The sequence below is a fragment of the Neolamprologus brichardi genome, chromosome 6 (genome assembly GCF_056152115.1).
Source record: "Neolamprologus brichardi isolate AB-2024 chromosome 6, ASM5615211v1, whole genome shotgun sequence".
In the NCBI taxonomy this organism is placed as follows: Eukaryota; Metazoa; Chordata; class Actinopteri; order Cichliformes; family Cichlidae; genus Neolamprologus; species Neolamprologus brichardi.
The window spans coordinates 6037661-6047837 of record NC_142109.1 but is presented as its reverse complement, the minus strand read 5'-3'; the positions used below and the strand labels follow the sequence as shown (position 1 = coordinate 6047837).

At 41.8% G+C, this 10177-nt stretch overlaps 1 protein-coding gene across 1 annotated transcript in view; it reads right to left on the bottom strand.

Annotated features, from left to right (window-relative positions):
* Nucleotides 1–1220: 1220 nt before the first annotated feature.
* cacng2b (calcium voltage-gated channel auxiliary subunit gamma 2b) overlaps nt 1221–10177 on the bottom strand; it is a 62231-nt gene continuing 53274 nt past the window's right edge. The window contains exons 3-4 of the mRNA XM_087841540.1: nt 6938–7078; nt 1221–3463 (exon numbers count right to left, since the gene is read on the bottom strand). Coding sequence (XP_087697666.1) covers nt 2931–3463; nt 6938–7078 — 674 coding nt within the window. The 3' untranslated portion in view covers nt 1221–2930. The remainder of the gene's footprint in view (nt 3464–6937; nt 7079–10177) is intronic.

Sequence of the window (10177 nt, the reverse complement as noted above, 5' to 3'; positions counted from 1 at the left end):
TTTAATGCAACATGCAGGACATCGAGGCTGATTTAAGAATTTGAGATTTATTCCAGAGCTCGTGAAAACGGCAGGACAGACAGCTGACGAAGAGCTGACAGCAACAGAGAAAAAAGTGAAAGAATGACAGAAAGAGGGATACTGAAGAGTGCTGTGAATGAGTGACTAAGAAGGCAAAGTTAAAGTGAATGAATGAAAGTGGCCGAGTATCACCTGAGCCACTGTGAGCCAAACTGCTAGGATTGGCTGTTCCAGCTGAACCAGCTTTAACCATTTGGAAGTGTTTCACTCATGGCAGTAGGATCTCATCTCTATGTAGAGGCACTCCCTACAGTTTTCAGAACAATAAATGTCAGATTTAATTAGCTGATTTTATTTAGATTAGAGTTAGTGGCCCAACAGTTACGTGACGCACCAGAGTGTCACGAAGCGGCAATTTGCCCACTTTTGCATTGCTCTGTACCTTATCAAAGAAGGTGACATTTCATCTAATGCTTAAACAAGCGGTGAATATCAAATCTATGAAGTGCTTTTTTAGATGTTACACCTTAGATTTATAAGTTATTTGTGGGAAAGGACACATTGTAGCAATGTCCTTCATTAGCAGTACAGCTAACATCAATGATGCATCTATAATGTCAAGTAAGTAAATAACACATCCTTGAACATTAATGTTCTCATCTATCACATACTTAAATACCACATCATGAAAAAACAAAACTTCTGGGCTCATTTTCTTTTTAGCTCTTCTGGCTGAAAGACTCATGCAGTGGCGAGGCATCCGTGCAAACTTCCACAGAATGATCACCAGTGCTGGGCATAATGTGTTCCAAAGTAATGCATTACTGTAGTCCAAAAATATTTTTCAGTAATGCAGTAATGTAACGTTAGTGCATTACTGTTACTGTACTAAATGTATTAATATTTATTAATTACGTTATGGTTACAATTATGCATTACAAAGGTTATTTACACACCATGGCTACAAAGGAAATAAATCAAACAAAAATGCAGAAACAACTGAAGTATGGTGTATCTGCTAATGCTAACACAAAGCTAGCCATAAACCCAGAGTGATGATAAAGCTGAGTGCATGCTGACCCCCAGCCCAGCAGCCAGAGCCAGATCTTCAACAGCAGTTGCAGTCTCGGTTTCTACATGTTCATGTTTCACGTTCACGTTAGATCAAATATAATACAACAAAGACTCATTCAGTTCCCTACGGGGGGGTTCAATTTTTATTTGTCATCAGGACTTGATGCATCCAAGTTCAGAATCATTCAGTTTTGGCACCTTGAAAGACATTATGTTTTTTTGTTTTTTTGTTTTAATTTGTCATTTACAACAACACAAAGCAAAACCAAAGAACAAGAAAATGAGATAAAGAAAGAGACTAAGGCTGTGTGAAAGTCCAAAGTAATGGAGGAAATAAAATTAAATGAAAAGGCAAGATAAGATTCTCTTCTGTTAAAAAAAAAGAGCCTTGATACGTTTTTCAAAGGTTGTTTTTTTTTTGTTTCAAGCATGATGAGACCCCACCCCAAATAACCCACTCAAAAAGAAAAACAAGATAAAGAAAAGTAGAAATTGACACAGTACTGTAACATTAATTACTACTTTTTTCACTCCCACTGCCCTTACATGGTATCATTGTTCAGTTGTTCAAAACATAGGTTCCTTAAAAGCAGATCGGATGATTTTAGATTAGCATGCATGTAAATTCTTAATTTTTTTTTGGAGTCACTTAGCTTCAGCTCACTCGTAGCCATGTTCTCACACGCACTACTTTGTGTCTTTGGCAGTAGTGACGATTCATTGTCCATAGTCATCTGCAAGTTTGCAGAGAGACCATCCATTACCCAGAGTTCTCTCTTCACTTCACCCCTGTATGGGGCAAAAGCAAGAGTGGCCAACTCACATCTAGCTGACCCTGAACAAAGATGGCTGCCAGGGTTTTGGCGGAAGGCCAAACGATTTTGTTGTTGTTGTAAAAGAATGTGATAATGTGTCTAACGCTAACCAATACCAGTTTATCAAGTAGGCTGAAGCCTTTGCCCGTCAAATGAGCCAGTCACAATGAATCCTCCGTCTTGGTTTAGTTTCCATGACGACTCGGTTTAGTTTCATTGTAGGTTACGTTGTTTCTTTCTTTTTTTTTCTTTTTTCTTGATATTTTTTGCTTCAGGGAAGTCGAGTCATGATTTATTAACATATATGTTCATATATTTATATATAATCAATACATATATTAACTTATGTGTTTTTTCTTGGTTTTTTCTCTTTTTTTTGCGGCCTGAAATGCTCCCTGCTAAAATCCCGTACCGCAATGGTTCACAGTATTAATGCGAATAAAGAATGAAATCAAGAAGATACAGTAACTAAAGAAAGGAGTAGGGTTTATAAGGGAATTTAGGGTGCGTGTGTTGGGGGGGAGGGGCTTGTGGTATGGTAGTGCGAGGGTTGGTTCATAGGCAGGGCCGTGGGGCCTTTCAATCAGACTGAGGAAGAGTAAAAAATATAAAGTTCGCCTATAAATGGGCAGTTTGGCCCAGCCCACCACTCCACAGTTCCACAGCCCCGAGACAACCACCAACCACCCCAACCCAGCATCATGAATGCCCCCCATCCCCACTCATCTTTCCCCGACCTTCCCTTCAACTCTTTACAAACATGTTCAAAACTTGTTAAACAATGGTTCATGGGAAAATCATGCATGTTTCTTTTTTTATGCAATTTTACTCCATTTCCTTTTTATTAAACAGAAACTCTGTGATTATCTGAGGCGCTGTGGAGCTCTCAGAACTTCCCCTCTGCTGCCTACCCCTCGCTCCTCAGTCTTTTGGAGCCCTCTTTCTCTTTCTGTCTCCTTAAGCCACAATCTGTCTTTCCCCCCAGAGTTCCTCTGATTTCTCTTAATGTCTGTGTCATTTTCATACAGGTGTGGTGCGCCGATTGGCGGTGTTGCTATGGCCACCTGAGTCTTTCAGGTCCTTCTGGATGCAGTTGTGGACCTGCAGGAAGTTGTGGTCCCTCTCCGTGGAGTTATAGGTGGCTGTTGGAGTGCCTGTTTGGCCTTTGGGGAGCGTGTACATGGACAGCTCAGTGGAGGGCAGCGTCCCAAAGGCCTTCAGGCCCACTGGCGATGCCTCGCGAGAGTGCGAGGGATCTGTAGAACGGGACGAAGAGCGCGAGCGGCGTCGATAACGGTAGCGGTAGCTTGGGATGCGTGTGATGGCTGCCCCTTGGAGGTAGTCGGCGGCTCGTGCCCCCACACGCAGCTCCCGATGTCGGTCGATGAACATGTGCACAGCCAGCACACCCACCATTTCAGCCATGATGAAGGAGAGGGCGCCAAAGTAGAAGGACCAGCCGTAGGAGTAGCTGTTCTTCTTGGAGTCACTCTTGGAAGGATCCCCAGCATTGGCTGATATGTACACAATGATTCCTATAATGTTGCTCAGGCCTGGGTAAAGAAATGAGGGATGGAGATTAGCTCAAGAGCTAAAATGCAGCCAATTGCAGACAAAGCCACACGTTAAGCACACATTAACTTCAGTACAATGAAATATTCACAGGCGTAACACTATGACCACCACCCTAATATTGTGGTGATCCCCCTTTTGCTGCCAAAACAGTCCTGACCCATTGAGGCATGGACTCCACTAGACCCCTGAAGGTGTGCTGTGGTGTCTGGCAGTCCAGACCTATAAGTTTTAAGGTTGAGCCTCCATGGATGGGACTTGTTTGTCCAGCACATCCATTCAATCCAGAACCTCAAACTTACTGTTGTGTTCCTCAAACAACAGCGAATACTGTTTCCATGAAAGTGTGTACATGATCTGAAAATGTTGCCCAAAGCATCATACTGCCTCCGCCCACTTGGCTTCTTCTCATAGTGCACTTTAAAGACAAAATGTTCCCTTACTCCCTAATATATCCTACCCACTAACAGCTGCCACGATGAAGAAATAAGCATCATAATTCACTTCACATGTCACTGGTCATAATGTTATGTCGGTGTATGCAAAGTAAATATGCAAAAACATATATGTTATAAAATAAGGTCAAATTAAGATCATCATATGTCATATTTATATTTTCCTCTTAAAAATCTTACCCTCCTCCACACTTTTAACTGTCTGCTCAGACTGACTACATTTTTGTAACTTTTCTCTGTATGGAGGGCAGCAAGTACTGTATTTAGGACAGCTGGTACCAGCAGCAGCTGAATCGAGTTCAGCATGTACAGTAGGGTCCATAAGTTTTTTGGACTACGCAGCTTTTGTAGTTTTGCCTCTGTACACCACCACTGGGAAATTCAAATCAAACAGTCGACATGTGATTGAAGTGCAGACGTGCGGCTTTAATTTTAGTGTTTTAACAAAAAGGATCACATTAACTGTTTAGCAACTACATTCATTTTTATTCATAGTCCCCATTTTCAGACGTACGTGTAGGTCTTTAATACCGAACATTTTCCCTGAGGGGAAAATCAAACCTCTGAAGGCTTAAAATGACTTATTATGATTTGTCATTATTTTGACACATAGTAGTGTTTCACTGAAAGTATAATGATTCAATAGGCAGTCACAGGGCCTAGAATGACATTTATGATTATTATAAGAAAGCAACCTTTTCATATTTAATTGAGGCTTTTATGTTGAATTTGTTTACATTTCAACTGCTATTGTTATCCACCAGGAAAGTGGCCAAATAGCTGTCCTTCACATCTGATGGCTGAAGTGGCTGATCAGTGAGCATGGCAGAGAACCATAAATATGCCTCAAATAAATTAGTAAATTAACAATGTGCAATGTGCATCTATGCGCAGCAGCATTAATATAAGTAGAATCAGTGATACTTGAAAGAAAGCATATTCCCAAAAGTGCAGGATTTTTTTTTTCCCAAACTGGGGCAGGTTCACTTCTATTTCTTATGTCTTATTTGAATGTTTTCATCTGTGCCTCTGTATTTTACCCTCCTCTGTCTCCCCCCAGCCTCCAATGAGCTTCAACTCACATCCTTTGTCAGGCTCTCTGTTATCTCCCTTTCTGTATTTTCAACATCATACAAGAGGATTCTGGGTGTGTGTAGCCAGAAATAGACACAGACATGGACAGACAGCCAGAGAGACAAACAAGACGAATACAAAGCTAAACGATGAAAACAGTTCTGCACAAAGACATAGAGCAGCAGTCCGAGGTGTGAGGACTTTGTAGGCCTGATTGAGATGGATCAGAGAAAAAGTATCAGGGACACCTTATTTTTAGAGTGTAATCCCAGTGGCCTCCTCTTAGCCTAGCAACAGGGTGAGAGAGTCAGACGCAGACAGTGAGAAAGAGAGAGAAAGAGACAGAACTGCATCTCTCACTTCTGACTTGGAGGGGAACTAGTTATCTAGTGCAGCACAGTAGGCCATGGCCTAGAACCATGCACAGCCACACACACATACACAATCAGAAAAATTCTGTGGCAAAATGGCAACTTGCACTATCTTTGTCTTGTGTCGGATGCGGTGCTGTATAACGCAGTGCAACTGGACTCTAGAGCAGTGCAGACATGTTCTCTGGAGTGACGAATCACACTTCTCCGTCTGGCATTTTGATAGACGAGCATGGGTTTGGCGGTTGTCAGGAGAACGGTACTTATCTGACTGTGCCAACTGCAAAGTTTGGTGGAGGGGGGATTATGGTGTTGGGAGTTGGGCTCTGTCCCTTAGTTCCAATGAAAGGAACTCTTAATGCTTCAGCATATCAGGACATTTTGGACAATTTCATGCTGCCAACTTCATGGGAACAGTTTGAGGATGGCTCCTTTCTGTTCTAATATGACTGCACATCAGTGCACAAAGCAAGGTCCAAGAATAAGCAAATTTGGTGTGGAAGAACTTGAATGACCTGACCCCAAACCGACAGAACACCTTTGGGGTGATTTAGAGCTTAGACTGTGAGCCAGGGCTTCTTTTCCCACACCAATGTCTGACCTCACAAATGTGCTTCTGGAAGAATTATCAAAAATTCCCATAAACTCCTAAACCTTGTGGAAATTTTTCCCAGAAGAGTTGAAGCTGTTATTGCTGCAAAGGGTCAACATCCTATTAAACCCTATGAATTTAGAATGGGATGTTACCCAAGTTTAGATGTGCGAACAAATACTTTTGGCCATATATATAAATATGGACATGGTCAAGTTCACACTTAAGTGTTTCAGATCATTAAACAAATTTAAACAGAAGTTTCATAATGAAGGTGTTTATTATTAAGAGGGAAAAAATCCAAACCTACTTGGTCCTGTGTGAAAAAATCATTGCCCCCTAAACCTAATAACTGGTTGGTCCACCCTAAGCAGCAGCAACTGCAATCAAGCATTTGTGATCACTGGCAATGAATCTTTTACAGCCCTGTGGAGGAATTACGGCCCACTCATCTTTGAAGAATTGTTGTAATTCAGCCACATTGGAGGGTTTTTGAGCATGAACCACCTTTTTAAGATCATGCCACAGCATCTCAATCTGATCCAGGTAAGGACAAGGCCACTCCTAAGTCTTCCTATTGTTTTTCTTAAGCCATTGAGAGGTGGACTAGCCAGTGTGTTTTCACTTTCAATGACTTTCCTAGTAGTAAAGTAAATCATACCACTGTATAATCTATATATGTATTATTTTTCACAGTGGTAACATAAAATCATCAAGTCCAACAGAAACCCTTCTTAATATTTGCTTAATATGCTCCCCTTCCCTTTTCTCCCAGTATATCAGCATAGTTTTTAACTTACGCTGGCTCTTTGGTCAGCTTCATTTTCATCTGCCTCTTCATACATCCACAAAGATTTTACCTCCTCTAACTTGCTTCTTCTTAATGTTTACCTCCATCTACTCACCCACTTTGACTGTTATATCTCCCGGTAAGTCTGCCTGTTTTCCTATTTCCCTTAATACCTGCAGAGACGAAGAGGATGCCGGCGCTGAGGATGATGTTATGCCGTGACTTGTAGAACTCGCTTGCGGCGATGCACAGGCCCCCCATGAAGAGCAGGATCACACTCAGGATGGGGAAGATACTGGAGGCTCGTACAGCACCTGCACACATGCATCAAAGCAAAAAATAGTTACCATAATTGTCATCGGTGGACACGCTGACATTAGTTCCTTGTATGGCACGAGATATGAGCAAATACAAATCTTTTAACCAGAAGCTAACAAAGTATGAAAGGTTTCAGAGAAATAGCTGCTTTCATGCTTTGCTTTTGGACTATTAAACCTCAAACAATGATCATGAGTAACAGAAATTCCCCATTTGTAAAGGTAATCTGAATTTCTTCAGTTTCTTTCAGTAGCAACTCTGCACTTGGCAGCACAACAGGAAATACTTTTAACAACTTAAACCCCTTTTTTATGTAATAAAATCTTCATCTAGGTCTCGTGTTCTTCAGTGACTTTTTCTAAACACTTCTACACCCAGGTTGCAAGACAGGGACTTCCAGTGTGGAAGGGGTTAAGCACCATATCTGCTATCATCCTGTTATGGTATGATGACTTTGAAAACAATTATGCTTAAAGCGGTGTACAACATTTGCTTGCACAAATTTCAGCAGTAGGCCAAATTACCACTTTGGAGTGCCTCGGTACAACTAATCCTTGATATGATCCTAAAGAGGGATCTTTTATTGCCCTGTATATAATATTATTGTTATTACTTTGTTTAACTTCCTTGCCACTTTTCCTCCTTTTCTATCTGTATCAGATCCTCCAATGGGCATTGTGTCTGTCTCCCTCCATGAAACCCCTCATCATCGCTTTATCGCCCCATCTCTCTGTATGTGTCTGTCCTCATCATCTGTCTGTTTGCCATCTGCGTTGCTGATTTCCTGATCGGCCTCAGGGTTGTCATGGCATTGCCGTGGTCATGGAGCCGGTTTCTGAGGAGACCAGTGTCACGATTCTGAAATTTTGATTGTATTTCAGCAAGCTCATTCAGGTTATTTCCGTTCCCCTTGCAGAAAGTGTCCCAATATTCTAAGCTCTGGTTTTCAATGAATCTAGCATTAAAATCCAGATGTGTGAGACTCTGTGAAGCAAAAACTATTCATATGCTTCTTGTGAAACTACTAGTTGCAGACCTTTGACCTGACTTTACATCCTATGTCTCTCGAAATTATGGTCACAAAGCAAAGGCAAAACAATGCTGGCTGTAATAAACCAGAGTTTGCCTCCATTGCTTTGCTCAAAGGTCCTTAAAATGAACAAAGAGCAGGTCTTGTCCCTGGTATTGTTTCTAATGTCAGTAGCTCCCATATTGGTTTTCTTTTCCCTCCCTCATTTTGTTTTTAATCCTGCATTTCTCTCTCCCTCCAACTCTCTATTGCAGCTGCTCTCTGACCGTTTCATCCACTGAAGCAGATCAAATATTAAGGTGACCTCAGAGTTGGAACTGCACCAAGATTCCCCCCCTCCTCTTCCTCCTACTCTTCTCCCTTCTATTTGTTTTAACCCCATCACCTCTTCTTCATGTGCTGTCAGTGCAAATCGTCTTCAAGGTGGAAATCCTTCATAACAGGTGCACACTGTACGTACACAAAGACACACACATATTCAAAGAATAGGCAAAGTTGCCTTCTGTCACATTCACTCACAGTCATGTAAACATGACTTCAGAGGACGTTACACTGAGTTGCACTCCTGGAGAATCAGTCCAGCCTTAACTACTACTAACTACTACTACTACTAACTACTGCCTGCCCAAGACCCCAGTCACACAGGCCTAGAGACAGGTGGTGACAACCTCTCAACCACTGGTTGCTAGGGAACAAAATGAGTATTCCCTGACTAGTTGTGAGTGTTTGCTGGGTGTCACTCTGAAATCAACTGCTAAAGCTCCAGTCTTGCAGGTCTACAGATCGGTGACCTGCTGGTAATGACCGGTTACTAGGGAAAAATATATATTCTCCAACCAGTTGGCAAGTGGTTGCTGATAGTCATTAGTAGAAATTTGTCAAAGAAGTATACAATTCTGCACTGATAATTTTAACAGCTTTGGTCACTAGGACTTTGCCACAACTGCAACTATGTTTCTGTAGACACAAACAACTATTCGATAAGTGACAATGCAAGAAACAGAGAATTTTTGCCCTCAAAGTAAAAACTGTGCCTCTAAAAGAGTTAGGCTATGTTTGCAAACAAGTTGGCATCTTCCATGTAAAGTATGGGCGCCTGCAGCAATCTCTTAGCAGCACCCAGCGGCAACCAGCAACCTCCACCAAACATTTGCCAACTGATTTGGCAATATGGATTTTTCCATAGTGAATGGATGCTGCTAGGGAGTTGCCAACTAGTCACTAAGGGTTACGGCTGTGTCACAGTAATCTTTACAGTGACAAAATGAGTAATACCTACACCACACACACACGATTTTGCTTTTGCTGTGAGGACACTTGTTGGCACAATGCGTTCCCTTAGCTCCTTGGTCACCGATAGAGGGACCAGACCACAGTCCGGATTCCGACATAGACCTATTGCTAAATTTTGACAGACTGTTTCTATTTTACTCTGCACAACTTTTCTCATCTTTACAGTAGAGTTATTTTAATCTGTTCAGCCTTTTCTTTGTCTTTACAGGAGTCAGTATATGTACAAATCATTCAGAGCACGTGTGAAGACAGACTACTGCAAGAAGCTGAGATGCAGAAGTCCAAAGACAGAAGAACCCACTACTAAAGAAAACAACAAGCAGCAGAGATTTGTTTGGGCCAAGGATCACAAGAAATGGACATTAGACAGTGGAAATCTGTGCTTTGGTCTGATGAGTCCATATTTGAGATCTTTGGCTCCACCCGCCATGATGGATGGCCTGTACATGCATGGTTCCCACTGTGAAGCATGGAAGGGGAGGTGTGATGGTGTGGGGGTGCTTTGCTTGTGACAGTGTTGGGGATTTATTCAAAACTGTACCAGCATGGCTACCACAGCATCCTGCACCAAAATGCCATCTGGTTCGAGTTTATTACTTATTTGCTTTAAAAAAATGGCACATGCTGATTCCAGGTCTTTCTGTAGCTTTCCACAAGTGGTCCTCGGCTTTTGGAAAAGTCTTCTGATAATTCTTTTCACTCCTGTGTCTGAAATCTTGCAGAGAGCACCTGGAACCTTCTGTAGTTTAGAAATTCTTCTGTAACCAATGCC